This window comes from Mchenga conophoros, unplaced genomic scaffold, assembly GCF_057382185.1.
Source record: "Mchenga conophoros isolate Kocher_MC1m ecotype Shallow Benthic unplaced genomic scaffold, M_conophoros_male_GT1.1 unmapped_scaffold_5, whole genome shotgun sequence".
Classification (NCBI taxonomy): Eukaryota; Metazoa; Chordata; class Actinopteri; order Cichliformes; family Cichlidae; genus Mchenga; species Mchenga conophoros.
In genome coordinates this window covers 125,995-141,018 of record NW_028182332.1, presented here as the reverse complement: position 1 = coordinate 141,018, position 15,024 = coordinate 125,995, and the positions used below count along the sequence as shown (strand labels likewise).

Below are 15,024 nucleotides of genomic sequence, written 5' to 3'. Positions count from 1 at the left end.
GCAGACACGCTCGGGTCATAATTGCTTTGATTTAGCTTCAGATTTCCAGGAAGGATAAATGTTACGAATGGCGGCTAATTTGTCGGTCTCTCATGTTGCCACTCGTGACTGCAAAGTGTACATAATTGGTTGCGACAGAACACCAAACGATTTCATTGTACGTACTTAATCACCACATGGGGAAATTAGTGGAGTTTATTTGGGAAACACTGTGATGCAAGCTGCTGCAACACTGTTGGACTGCAGCACGTGTGCCCCCGGTACACACACACACACACACACACACACACACACACACACACACACACACACACACAGTTCTCTGTCATAGTGAGCACCATGCACTATGTGGGCACACACACAGGTGTAGCAGCTGAGATGTCACCTGTCCATCTTCGCGATGTGCTGAAATAACCCGAGTGTAGCATCTGTAACACCGGTTACATTAACACTAAACACAGTTTCAAACCCACAACACAACAAACAGGTCCCTGCTAGATGGTGATGTCATACTAAAATGTGTTGGATTTTTGCTTGTACGGGTCCTCTAAGGCGAGGCCTGAGAAAAGCTTCCCAGTAAACTGCAGTGACCTCTGTCCACTGATGGTGCTGGGTGTACTGGTTCTATGGTGGGAGGTGAGAACAGCTCCCAGTCTTTGCTGCATTTGTGGACTGGTGTTACTGTGTAGGATCAGCACGTGCTCGGCCTTCTTTAGCGCCACGCTTCTTTGCTGTGATTGGCCCTGAGGCCGAGGTGCTGTTTCTACTCCTCCCAACATCTGAAGCGTATTTTTAAAAGGTATTTGTTTAAGTACCGTGGGACTGTGCTGGGGAGGTATCGCTGATGTTGTTGTGGTTTGTTCTCCACCATCCATCACAGTCTGTGTGGCAGCAGCCAGGAGCTCTTTGTCCTGTGTGTGTGTTTCGTCTCCCTTTTAGAAAATCCCCGAGTATTCAAACGTAACTCAATTCATCCTGCTGCGTTCTGGTCACCGATGACCTTTGAGCGCTCCGGACAGACTCACTGGTTCGATGTTATTCCCCGAGGAAACGGCTCCTCCATCATCTCCTGGCTGTTTTACAAGCAGTGTTTTACCACTAGGTGTCAGCCTTGGATTACCTATTAACTGTCGGGAGGCCGTGACGGTGATAATGATGAGTCTCTTTATGTTTTTAGTCTTTGAAATATCAGGACGTCTTCAGTGCTGAACAGTCAGATGAAAGCAGCATGAATGATGAGCTCTCTTTTTGTGCGTCGGCTCTTCCATCTGAACAGCAGCACATATTAAAACCACCGTTTTCCTTTACAGGACTCAGTTCTTCCTTTGACAACCTCTGAGATAAACCCTGTGTTTCTTAGATCACTCTGCCAGTGTTATTTGTACACACAGTTAAATAGTGTCTCTACAGCAGATTCATTTCATCTACGTACCACCAGAAGCCAAAAATGCAAGCTGACACTTTCCTGCTCGACCCTCCAGGACTCGGTGACGGTGAGAGCAAAGTTGTGTTAGAAATGAGTGTGTAAGGTCACCGTCAGGAGCTCCTCCTCCTGTGCACTGAGAGGAGCCAGTGTTCAGAGCTGTTATCACACGTGAAGTACAGATAGACTGAATCTGCTTTTTCTCACATTTATCTTAACAGACAAAAGTCCGTCTGATTGACGTTGTTCTGTTTCCGATGAAGCCCAGTTCACTGACAGTAAATACATGCCTCCCTCCCTCCCTCCCCCGGACCATCACTTATAAAGTCAGTGGTAGCAGGCTAAGATGTCCTCCTGGGGGATGCTGAGGTGAGCCGAGCCCAGGTGAGAATCTGGATCTACCCCAGGGTCTACTCCCAGGAGGCCGCCTGCAAAGCTCCACAGGGAGAGGTCCAGTAGGTATCATGAGCAGATGCTCATGGCTCCTTTCAATGTGGAGGTGCAGCAGCTGTACTCTGAACTCCCTCTGGAGGTGGGAGCTCCTCACACTGAGGCTACGTCCACACTGGCCCGGATAGATTTGGAAACGCTCGGCGTCCACACTGGTGTTTTCAGTCGTTTTCACAGAGTTGTGCGTCCACATTGAAACTTCTGAAAACACTGACGTTCCAGTCGCACAAAAGCGAGTGAGAATGAAAGAATTTGAAGAACAGCTGTCTGCAGCTTGTACAGACTGATGTTATTCTTTAACAGGGCCGTCAATGCCCTCCGCTATCTTTGTTTAATTGGTCACGTGACTGCATCACATAAATGCGTCATTGTTTTACACCGTCTGCGTTTTCACTGTCCACACTGCGACGCAAACGCACAGTCTTCAAATGTGTGCGTTTTTGAGCGCATTTCCAAAACGCCGTCTCAGTGTGGACGGGAGGCCAGAACGGAGAGAAAACGTTTCAAACGAAAACGCATTCGTGTTTTCGTTTGACTCATCCTAGCCACACTGCGGAGGCCATTCTTGTTACCATGGCTTAAAACAAGCCAGCTTTGCTAATGCTAAGTTGCTAACGTATCACAGTTATCCACAGGATGTCCTTTGGCAGTCACAGACGAGTCCTTAAACATGCAGGATGTCGTGTTTTTAGCCGAATCTTTTCCCGATGCTAACCCAGCAGTGTTCAGTGCCTAACCTTTCTGGGAAATGAAGACAACGTGCAAAGGATGCAAACCACAGTGTCCCGACTGATAAACCTGCAGCTATGAAGACTGTGACCCATCCAGCCTTCAGCTGGTGACTACGCAGGTCTCTGTCGGTAACGCTGAGTTTAGGGCGGTGCTAAAACTCAGCGGTGAGATATTTCCAGCATGTTGAACCAAAGCAGACCTACAGACATTACATCTCTCGGCCAGCTTGTAGGCACCTGTTTAATGCCTGAGGGTAGCTGGGTCTGTGTGGTTATTCTGCCTCCATGACCTACACCCGGATAAGCATCAGAACATGATGGATGTGTGATACCCACTCACGAGGACATTATGCTGCCACTATCAACATTTTAAACAAATACCTTCATTTGTGGCTCTCATTTTCTTAGAAACAAAAATCAGGTAAAAAAATAAAATCTGGTAATTCTTTGTTTTTACATTGATCGGGCCCAATGTGCAAAATATCAAAGAGAAATGAAAAATGCTGCTGTGGACGAGTTCGGGTCGTAGGAGGTTAAAGCAGGCCCATGGGCTGTTTCATGCAGAACTCCATCATCTACTCCTGTTCATGTGGACACCCATGTACACACAGAGAGGACATGCATGACATGCAGCGTTTTAACATGCTGTCTTTGCCTCTCACTGATAACTGCAGCACAATGTCGGATTGTCTGGTTTTATTTCTCAATGAACTGACACAAACACAACACTCCAGCACCGGGACTCTTCATCACGGGGCTTCACTTGATATATGTCCATCCATCAGAGCAATGCAGCTGCAGTAAGCCCTGAGTGTGTGGCAGCATGTGGACTGAATCCACTCGCACTGATGCTGGTCACTGTTCCCTAACACCCCTTAATCCACGGAGGATCACACACACACACACACACACACACACAAACTGCTGACTTATAGTCAGACAGACAAAGACACACTTTTTAGAGACAGAGAGAATGACACATGCATCAAACTGATGGGTTAAGTCGTCAGGGGAACCCCCACATGCCCCACAAGCAAATGCCGAGCGACACACACACACACACACACACACACACACACACACACACACAGACACACACACACACACACACACACACACACACACACACACACACACACACACCTCCCCTGCTGCCAGCCTCGTTCTGAGCACTCGGAGAGGGAAAATGTGTTTTGTTGCTTAGGAACAGTTTGCCTTGTGTCTCAGCAGGGGGTCTCCTTCTGAATATCATTATGTCCCCTCGACTGGGGAGGACCACACATTTTTCTTTGCTGCCAATATTTATCGTTGGCTCTGCTCGCTCTCCAGAGGCCCACAAAAACTGTTCTCATTGATTAAAGGCGGTAGAAAGCAGACTCCAGCAGCACACACCTCACCTCTCCTCCATGTAAACTCATCAGAAACGGCTCCTCGGCGCTGCTGCAGGTGTCAAAGTTCGCCCCGGTGACATTTCACTTTCCTTAAAGTTAAATCCCGAGCAGAGGGAACGGGTTGTTATCTGGATAAAGTGAATATGGGTTTTTCCAGCCTTTACTGACAAAATATAAAACAGATTCATATGAACATGATGATCAGGTGTGGATCAACCAACTCCAGGGCCCAGGGCAACACAGGCCCCCCATCAAAACCAGTATTTATCTGCACGGTCGGTTCACGGTTCACTCTCAGACTCCATATAAAAGATTTCACACTGACGTGCGTTATGTTCAGGGCGCCTCGGCTCATTCTGTCAATGATGGTCAATGTTCGAGTGAGAAACAGAAAAAGTCTCAGCTTGAACTTTAAAGATGCTGATCTTTCAGGCTGGTATCACAGTGTGAATGTCTTTTCTGCACTTGTGTCTTTTTGAGAGGACACGCCTCGTGTAAATGTTCACGTGTTGATTTCACTGATTTATAAACTCTGCACTTCACATACACGTGAGCAGGACATTTGCTCACGTGAATAAAACCTTTTTGCCATTATTTATTTTGTATTTTGCTTTTTTTTGGCATATTTGTCTCACTTTGCAGATCATCAAACAAATTGTGATATTAGACAAGAATAACCCGCATAAATACAAAATGCAGGTTTTATATTTCATTTGAACAAAGCTATCCAAACCTGGACCGCTTGACTTTGCAAAACTGTTTCCAGCCACATTGGGGGGTTTCCAAGGACGCCAAACATCTCAGTCAGAAGTCCAGACTTTGACTGGATCATTTGAAAACCTTCATTTTGTTTCCACAGAGTGGACCTGCTCGTGAGAGCAGAGCTCATGGTCCCATCAGTTATGGCAGGTTGTCCTGAAGCAGCAAAGCAGAACTGTTACACAATGTGTTCGTTTTACAGCAGATGGAAAAAGACTACAGAAGGGATGTTTTCTGGCACGTATGAGATGAGCCTGTGTGTCTTTGTCTCCAGTCTCTTTCTTATTGTGAAATCATGAACACTGACCTCAACTGAGGCCTGCAGTTCTTCTGATGTTGTTCTTCTGGGACCTCCTGCATGATTTCATGTGCTGTTGGAGCAATTTGAGAAGACAGCCCTGGAAGGTTGGCCATCATCCATGTACGGTGCTTTCACTGTGGTTCAGTGGAGTCTCAAAGCCTCAGACGGCTGTGGGACCCTTCCCACACTCTTACAGTCTGCTTCAGCTTCTATCTACCTGATTTCTTTATTCAGCAGGTCTGACAGTAATCAGATGGGCGGGGTTATTACTTCTTCATGTTGGGCCCGCCAGGTTGGGACTGTTTTCTTCCCTTAAATGAAAAAAATGAAACCATTACATTTACTCCGGTTATTGTTGGCTAATATTACAATGATTAAGAACACAACAATAAAGGATTGCTGTTAGAGGCAAACCCAACTCGGGTCTCACAGCCATCTTGTAATTCTTCATTCACTCTTGCTGCTGTCCCGTCACACTAGCCTCCACCCACTCCACCCTGTCTTCTTCACATCCCTGGTGCTTTAGAGGAGTCAGGCCCACACGTTGGAGTCTGCTTTGAAGAGCAAACGTAGATGAGTTTGAATAGTTAGGGTCAGTCATCTAAAGATGTGAGTCTCCAAGTCTTGCATATGTCAGCAGGACAGTATTAAACCACGTGCTGCATCTATTTTAACAGTATGGCTTCCTGGGCTTCCAGTTGGCTTAATGCAGTGCAGACCTTTGACCTTTGTCTCACAGCATGACAAAGATGAGACCCAGCACCGCTGATAATCCTGTATTAGACAAGAATGTTGCATTAAGTGCTTTGGGTGCTCAGAGTAAGAAAGTGCAAGAAAAGTGAATGCTTGTGGTATTTTTGACACTCATGGATCTCTGCAGGGACACACGGTCAGTGCAGAATTATATTGTGAGACTGGGAGGCATGTGAGCGAGCTCCTTCTGCACAGCGACCTCGACTGTGTCGTGGGAAAGAGCACATTAAGATTTTTGGCCATCACTCTCCCCACCTACACTATTCTCCATTTATACTCCTAAACAACTTCCCAGAAATGAAAATCAAGTCTAAGGATCAACATTATGATTCACTGGAGCTGATCCAGCACAAATGACAGGCACAAGCACAAGGGGACATCACTGAGCGGACTCAAAATAGCAGCCAAAATGTTGAGACGCCGCTGAGAAGATGATTTTGAACAGGAGCCGAGTTTAGATCAGGCAGCAGTTTGGAGTTTTAAGGCCAGTTTGCAGAACTTTTCCTAAACACCTCGAATCCACTTTAGATTCCAGGAGACGGATGAGAGACGAAGTCCTGCAGACCGAAGGAATGATTGAAAATATTCCAAAGGCTCCGTGGAGTATCCATCCAACACTGTTGTGGACATACACTCGTTAACCGCTGCTGTTTCTGAGGACAGCGGCTGGTGTTTTAGTCCTGTTGTCCACTCGTTCTCACCTTTATTCTCACACAGCTGCCCAGCAGCACTGCACAGCATTATGGGCCATGTGAGAACAGACGACTGCATTATCAAAAGGACAAAGAAACAAACTGGGTTTCAGGATTTGATGTAAAAGTTATGTTGTGACATATGAAAGGTGACCAGACACTGTGTGGTGGGACCATAGGAGAACCAGAGAGCACCCAGAGGACGCTGCGAGGGGCGGATTGGCCCCCGCGGGGCCCGGGCCTCGGGACGGATGGATGGGGGGATTGTGTTGACAAGGGGAAAAGACAAAGAGGAGGAGGAGGAGGAGAGGCAGCCACACATTCAGCAGGGAGGCTGAGAGCAGCGGCCAGAAACTCATCAAAGCGGTGGAAACATCTCCAACAGCCCAGTAACAGCAGGACCCATGCACGTGTGTGTGTGTGCCTGTGTGTTTGAGTGAGTGTGTGTGCGTGTGTGTGTGTGTGTGTGTGTGTGTGTGTGTGTGTGTGTGTGTGAGGTTGTGTGTGTGCGTGTGTGTGTGTGCGTGTGTGTGTGTGTGTGTGAGGTTGTGTGTGTGCGTGTGTGTGTGAGTGAGCTTGGAAAAGTCGGCAGTGCTTCTGGGTGATGGATGGGAACATTGAGGGAGGCTTCGTTCAACCATTGTTCATTAGTAAACTACACAACTGTCCTGCCTAATTGCTCAGCCATAATGTCAGACTGAGATGAGTGATTACAAGCAACACTGACCTATTCTTTATGTCAGTGCTCGGGAAAACTTCACCTTCTCCTCCCTCAGAGGGACAAAGAGGAGGAAACACACTGTGAGCGTATCTGTTTGTATGCACAGTCATCAAAACTCCTTTTACTGCCCCAAAGCTAAACGAACTCTTCAATCTGTTGCTGTGCTAATCTTCAATCAATCTTCCTGTTTTCAGTCAGGCTTAATGACAGCAGTGTGTATGATTTATAAAAGTCCTTCCAAGGTTGAACACACACACGGCTGATGCTAACAGAGATGAGCCTTTAGGAGAACAGTGACCTGTCAGGTGAGAGAGGATGCTGTGGCTCAACGACGAGCCACAAGCACGTGGTGACCAGTCGTGTTTCACATGATAGAAATGACAGAGAAAAGTTGGTCACCTCTTTACTCGGGTCATACAAAGATCCGAGGAGCAGTTAACAGTGTTTAGTACATCAGAGCGTTATATTCAGAGTAGACTCCCTTATGCATGTGTGTGATTTTCATGCCTTGCCCTCACTCCTTCCTAACTATGATAGAGTAGGCCTGGTCGTGCCATGGACGCTGCCCTACTCCCACTGCCCAGGCATCTGCCTCCTCTGCCTCTGCCATCAGGACTGGATCAGGTTCAGATCTCCCAGGCTTCAGGGAGGCGTGAGTAGATGGTAGTGGGGGTGGGGGTAAAGTAAGGAAACTTCAGTTGGGGCTCAAAACCACTCCTCAGGCCACTTTGGCTTGACTTGGATCCAGCTGGGAGAGCGCCATGCCCATGTGGGCTATGATGGAGGTCACAGAGGAGGAGATGACGGTTGAAGACGAGGAAGTGAAAAATCAGGGGAAATGTGGGGTGGGGGAGGGGTAGCTGATGCTCATGGCTCCATGCAGCTTGTCAGTCTCCCTCAACACACAGAAAAATTTCACACACCTCCCACTCTGGCTCTGGGGGCAGCAGAGTGTCAGCTGGGCGGATGTGTGGGTATATGTGCAGGTACACAGAGTGTGAATCTCAGGTCCTGTGGAGACAGGCAGAGAGCTCCCCTGCTAAATCCACTCGTCTGATCTCATCTGTCAGTCACGGGGTCCTGTAATGTGTTGGTGGAGAGGAGGAGGTATCAGCTCAAGCCTTGGGGTATTTTTTGAACTTTCCACTTGAAAAACATGCAGTCTGCAGCTCCACCGAACTACACAAGCTTCCGGACAAGAAATATACATTTACAAAATGTCTGCGTTTTACATGTTTATTTCCATCTAAATAAAGCTGTAAGTTGTAGAGGGGCAAACAGTGTTACAGTAGAATTTATTGCACATGCCTCAGAGTGAACAAATCGGATTTATTTTGGGGATTTGATCCATTAAACAACTGTTGTTTCAACATCTGATGAAGACCATGAATTATGGTTCAACAACATGAATAAAAACAAAAGTTGTGCGGATTAGCTGCAGTTTTAATAAGAGATGAATGGAAACAGGTGTTATTCAGAGCATCGTGAGCTAACGCTCTGATCTTTAGCACTGCATCACACTGAAACATGCGCCACACTATCCCGCTTAAAGAAAAGGCTTCGACCCATACAGTTTACATCATCAGACCAGTGACCACGTGCTCCACAATGAATCATGAGATCAACTATTTTATAGCTTTTTCCCACCCATGCTGGTTGGAGCTGATGGATGGCCCTCTCTGAGTCCTGCCAAAGGTCCCTTCCTGTTAGCAGGGAGTTCTTCCTCCCCACTTTCACCACGGGGTTGCTAATAGCTCTGACCTGATTGTTGAGGTTTTCTCTCCCATCCATGCATCCATGCATCCATGCATCCATGCATCCATGCTTGTCACCAGTCTATTAATGTTTAATAATTAAAATTAATCTAAATGAATGATCTGGTGACTGATGAAAACTGATCAAAGTTATGAGAAGAAAATAGTTACAGCTCAGTAGGACCTGGACTACATTTGGAGGCCAGATGTTATGAGTGTGGTTTGTTCTAAATATGTTCGCTAACTGTTCATCCATGTAGCTTTAACTGAGCTGTGAAGTTTCTACATGTATGATAGCACTGGCTCTGTACAAAGAACGGGATCATCATATCATATGACAAAATAACAAAAACAGGATTGGTACATACTAGCCCTGAAATCACCCAATAACATTTTCTTGTAGCTGATTGGTTATAGTTTATATACTATATATGTCTGTGGAGGTTCTCAGTCATCCAGGTCATCGTAGTGTAAGGAGCTTGGAAAGAAAAGCGTCTGGACTTCTTTAAGGTTCATTGAAGATGTTTCACCTCAGCGAAGCTTCTTCAGTTCTCAGAGCGACTGGTGGAGAGTCGCTCTGAGAGCTGTGGCAGTGTCCCCCCAAGAGGGTCCTGGACCCCCTATTGACCCTCTACTTAATCACACGAGCCAAGGTGTGAAAACGGGTGGAGGTCACAATCAGTCAAAGTTTCAGCTGAACCCGCTGTGAGACCTAGCCCCACCCTATCACGTGACTTACTGAGGTCAGAAGGCCCAGGATGTGAGTGGGCGTTAAGGTGACTGGGAAGGATCTGAAAGGCTACGTCCACACTAGCCTGGATAAGTCTGAAAACGGCGTATACGTCTGAAAACGCTCGGCGTCCACACTATCGTTTTCTTTTAGAGAGTTGTTCATCCTCACTGGAACGGCAGAAAACGCTTACGCTCCGGTCCTGCGCATGCGTGAAACGCAAGACGATTCAAACTGCCTTGTTTGTGTCTGCCGTTTTTCAAAAGTCGAGGAAAAGCACCGAGTTTTTTTAAATGGACTAACAATGAGGTGGAGTTGTTGCTGCGAGTAACACAAAAGTACAAAGTTGCAAAAGCGAGTGAGAATGAAAGAATTTGAAGAAAAGCACGTACAGACTGATATTAATCTTTAATAGGGCTCAAAACTGAGAGCAAAGAAGACAACCCGAGTGACCCGGTCAGCTGGTGGGTAACAGGCAGCTCTGAAAACCTTAGAGCACTTATGCAAATATGTGATGTCTTGATGAATCGAGCAGGTATTTGAAGTTTACACAGAAACATCCTCACATGAAAATATCTTAAAAGTTTATTTTGTGACCCAGACAGAGTAATATTTCAAACTCCGCCCCTCTGTGTTCCTCCGCCACTGCCTCGTTTGAGTTTTGGACGAAATGCATTCTGGGATATTGCGTTTCATCATTTCGAGCTGATTGGAGACCAGAACAGCCACAAAACGGTGTCACAAACATAACGGTGTAGAGAAAGAGTTGAGCGCACACGGGCAGAAATGTTGAGAGAGCGAGCAACACATTGCGAGCGAGCGCAAAACCTGATGGAGAGGGGCTGCTGTTGTGTGTGTGGATGATAGCAAACACGGAAATACAGTTTTTGCACGCAGGAATGACTTTTGTTCACTCAAATTCAGCTTTTCTTCGCTCATTTCTCCTCAAAATGCAACACCTTTTTGCAACATTTGCATGCTTTTGTTTTCAGAGTTAAACTTCCTGTTCACATCTGAACTGTCCGTCCACCATCCCTGTGCTCCTGCACTTTGTGAAAGCAGCCTGACAGACACCTCTGTTTGTGCTCCAGCTGTATGCACACTGCTCAGCCTTCACATCGCACTGCTGTGCTTCCCAGCTGATTAATGCACATGCTCTGTCAGAGTAATAACACTACATCCTTACACAAACATGGACACACAAACCTTCTCTAAGGACTGTCCCACAATGCATCACTGTGAACATTAAGTGATGATGGAACACATGCAAACAGGGATTTGCGGCACATGCAGCATCCTAGTGTGAAGCGGAGGGAGGGGGTGATGGTGGAGGAGTTCAGAAGTTTGGGGTGGAGGTGTGAGGGACGGGGAGATGGGGGCGGGGGGACATTTCTCTTCATTTCTAGGTGATTCACATTTGAAGTGGGCTTGCAAAATTGCTTTATGGAAAGTGGCGAGCAGCTCAGCGGGAACATTAGGCTGGAAGCAGCGGGGAGGCCAGCGTTTCATTAGGGAGCTGTATTCTGCCTTTATTACCCGGATTTGGAGTTTTATGGTTATCATTATTTGCAATGGAATTATTATTCGCATACTATATCCGCTAGTCAGCTGTTTAGATTGGGGACAGTGGGACACATTGTCTCTGAGTGAATCCGTGCATTGTGCCTGAGGTGGTCTGTACAAGGTCGGCCATTGTGGCTCCTCTGAGCGTGCGGTTAGCTGGGGCAGTAGTCCTGCTCTCAGTTCATCTGTTGGTCTCGTCAGTTTCAGGCTTTTCTGCTGTGAGGCTGAAGTGATCAGCATTGGCAAGGCACCGCTGGGCGATGTCAGATCGAAGCCTTGTCTCCGTCTCCTTCAGGAACTCGTCCTGGACACACACACAAGCACAAAATCGTTACTTTGTCAGTAGCAACATTAGACATTAAACATCAGCTCATCAGTGTTGAGACAATGTAAGACAGTGGCTCCCAAACTTTCTTTGCTGGGCCCCCCTTTGTTTTACAAGAAAAATGTTCGCGCCCCCCGCGTGCACGCGCGCACACACAACCACATCCTCCAACCACACGCCCATATTTTGCTCCATTGCGGTTTCTTTCACACCTCAAACATTTAGTAAACAATTAAGCAAATACAAGTAAACTGCAGGTAGTAATAAAATAAACTACTAACTCTTTTACGCTACGTCCACACCTACACGGGTATTTTTGAAAATGCAGCTGTTTCGTCCACACGGAAACGGCGTTTGGATTCACTGAAAACGGAGATTTTTTAAACTCCTTTTTTGCGTTTACGTGTGGACGAGGAATACTGTGCAAAATGGGTTTAAAAACATAAACAGCTGTGGGATCCTGTTTGTCCATGATATGAACAGCCCAGCGCTGCTCCCGACGCAGGGAAAACAATCCTGCAGGGAGACCGACCTCGGCACTTGTGCAGGTGAAGCCAAAGGGAAGATTTGCTTCATCATATTTTCTCGTCTTTGGCTTAGAATGAAGTTGGTTTGGAAACATATTCAGCGATGCTTCATCTCCTGCTTTGCATTTCTGTGGGCGCCCCGTGCTAGCAGTGTCCAAGCGTTTTGTTTTTTCTCCCCCCCCTTTTCATACCGCGCCCCCCTGCAATGGCTCTGCGCCCCCCTGGGGGCCCCACACTTTGGTCTGATGTAAGCAATGCCTCAAAAATCACTAGATTGTCCTCGGTCACAGTTTCCTTCCACATACAGCTTTGCAAAAATGACATAAAAACCACTTGTAGCAACAAAAACATAATATTCCATCATTCCGATCAGCTGTTCGTAACACTTCCTACGTTGGAATAGACGTCAGCGTGAACTATCGCATGTCCGCCATGACCTGCCCGAATCCAGAAGTGACGTCATTTTTGCGGAAATGTAGTTTTTTTGTTTTTTTTTTTAGCTTCAGGACCTTATGAGCCTATACTGGTGTTTTTAAAAGTTATCTTTGACTTTATGACTTTCTGTGTCGTTTCTGGGATGCTTAGGACTCATATTGCACTGCTGGAAATAGTTTATTTTGATGCATATGCTGCTTTTTTGCAAATTTGCAGTATAATATTTATTTTCCTTTTTCCTGTAGTATATAAAAATTGGTGTATTTCAAAAATAAAACTATGAAGACACTCAAAATAAATTTCCTGTGGTGGGAAACTAGTTTGTGCAACTTTTTTGCATTTACAGTTTTGAGGGATAAGCCTCTTAAATTTCTCTAACTACAAATATATGTTAAAAAAACAAAAACGATTTTCAATTTTTTTGTAGTTTATTGCACTTTTTTGCAATTTATGTAATTACTATGCACTTAATGCAGACATATTATTAAAATCTGGGCTCTAATGGTTGTATTGATGTATAGCAACTTGAAATGCTCCCAGAAATGGCTCCACAGCATGTAAAAATATAATATAAGCTCTGGCGGACTTGGTTCTATGGTAGGTCTTAAAGGGTTAAACGATTTAATATGAAGGTAACATGAGCGGAGAGACAAACATGCTGAGGGACTGGCTGTTAGTTCAGTCAGAGTCACAAACATGTACACTCAGGTCTGCACTTTGATTCTGTTACATACGAACACAATGACAACAGAAGTGCTTACATATTTGAAATGTAAACAAACAGGAAATATCTGTGGCTGTTTCCTCGTTTGTTTTTCTACTACATGAACACTAAAGTGTCCAATGAGAGGACAGTGCCAGCAGCGGCCCTCAGCTCATTTACCTTTGACTGTCCTGATTGTGTAGTGTTTCTGATGTGAACATGATCCCAGACTTTGACACATGAATGATTTAAAAACTGCTGTGATTCATTTGAATTGGTTTCTTGTAGTCACAGAAATGAATAAATGTGTTCACATATATGTCAGTGCGTTTGTTTAGGAACATCGGTGTGTTCAAGTTTAAATCGGTGACAAAAGCAGAACAACAAACTATTTCATTCATTTTGTAGCAATGAACATGGCCACTGAAACACTTTAATGTAAATGTATATATAAAACAGACCCTTAGAGTACTGTTAGTGTACTCTCAACAGAGGAAAAGTCAGCAGACGGTTCTTGATGAATTTGTGGCCCGAGTCAGTTAACCGTCCTCAGGAGGTCTTAGAGTACACTCCCATTAGGTGGACCCAAGCACCATTTCACTTTACTGGTGGACCAGTTTGGTTCTGAACCCTGACACAGTACACGTGGAGTGTGTGGGCACTGTTTCCAAGCAGAAGTCCAGTGCTTCCTCAGTGACAGCTGACCTCATCAAAATCTGTCCTCAGTGATTACCAAATCCATGTGGCATGTAAGAGGACAGATTATCACACAGCACTGTGCAGGCGTCTTGAACCACTGCTCATCTACAGTGGGGCAAAAAAGTATTTAGTCAGCCACCGATTGTGCAAGTTCCCCCACCTAAAATGATGACAGAGGTCAGTAATTTGCACCAGAGGTACACTTCAACTGTGAGAGACAGAATGTGGAAAAAAATCCATGAATCCACATGGTAGGATTTGTAAAGAATTTATTGGTAAATCAGGGTGGAAAATAAGTATTTGGTCAATAACAAAAATACAACTCAATACTTTGTAACATAACCTTTGTTGGCAATAACAGAGGTCAAACGTTTACTATAGGTCTTTACCAGGTTTGCACACACAGTAGCTGGTATTTTGGCCCATTCCTCCATGCAGATCTTCTCGAGAGCAGTGATGTTTTGGGGCTGTCGCCGAGCAACACGGACTTTCAACTCCCGCCACAGATTTTCTATGGGGTTGAGGTCTGGAGACTGGCTAGGCCACTCCAGGACTTTCAAATGCTTCTTACGGAGCCACTCCTTTGTTGCCCGGGCGGTGTGTTTTGGATCATTGTCATGTTGGAAGACCCAGCCTCGTTTCATCTTCAAAGTTCTCACTGATGGAAGGAGGTTTTGGCTCAAAATCTCACGATACATGGCCCCATTCATTCTGTCCTTAACACGGATCAGTGGTCCTGTCCCCTTGGCAGAAAAACAGCCCCATAGCATGATGTTTCCACCCCCATGCTTCACAGTAGGTATGGTGTTCTTGGGATGCAACTCAGTATTCTTCTTCCTCCAAACACGACGAGTTGAGTTTATACCAAAAAGTTCTACTTTGGTTTCATCTGACCACATGACATTCTCCCAATCCTCTGCTGTATCATCCATGTGCTCTCTGGCAAACTTCAGACGGGCCTGGACATGCACTGGCTTCAGCAGCGGAACACGTCTGGCACTGCGGGATTTGATTCCCTGCCGTTGTAGTGTGTTACTGATGGTGACCTTTGTTACTTTGGTCCCAGC

The 15,024-nt window shown here is 45.8% G+C and overlaps 1 protein-coding gene across 1 annotated transcript in view; it reads right to left on the bottom strand.

Annotated features, from left to right (window-relative positions):
- Positions 1 to 11,440: 11,440 nt before the first annotated feature.
- LOC146546189 (NACHT, LRR and PYD domains-containing protein 13-like) overlaps positions 11,441 to 15,024 on the bottom strand; it is a 47,099-nt gene continuing 43,515 nt past the window's right edge. Inside the window, exon 4 of the mRNA XM_085266637.1 lies at positions 11,441 to 11,572. Coding sequence (XP_085122763.1) covers positions 11,450 to 11,572 — 123 coding nt within the window. The 3' untranslated portion in view covers positions 11,441 to 11,449. The remainder of the gene's footprint in view (positions 11,573 to 15,024) is intronic.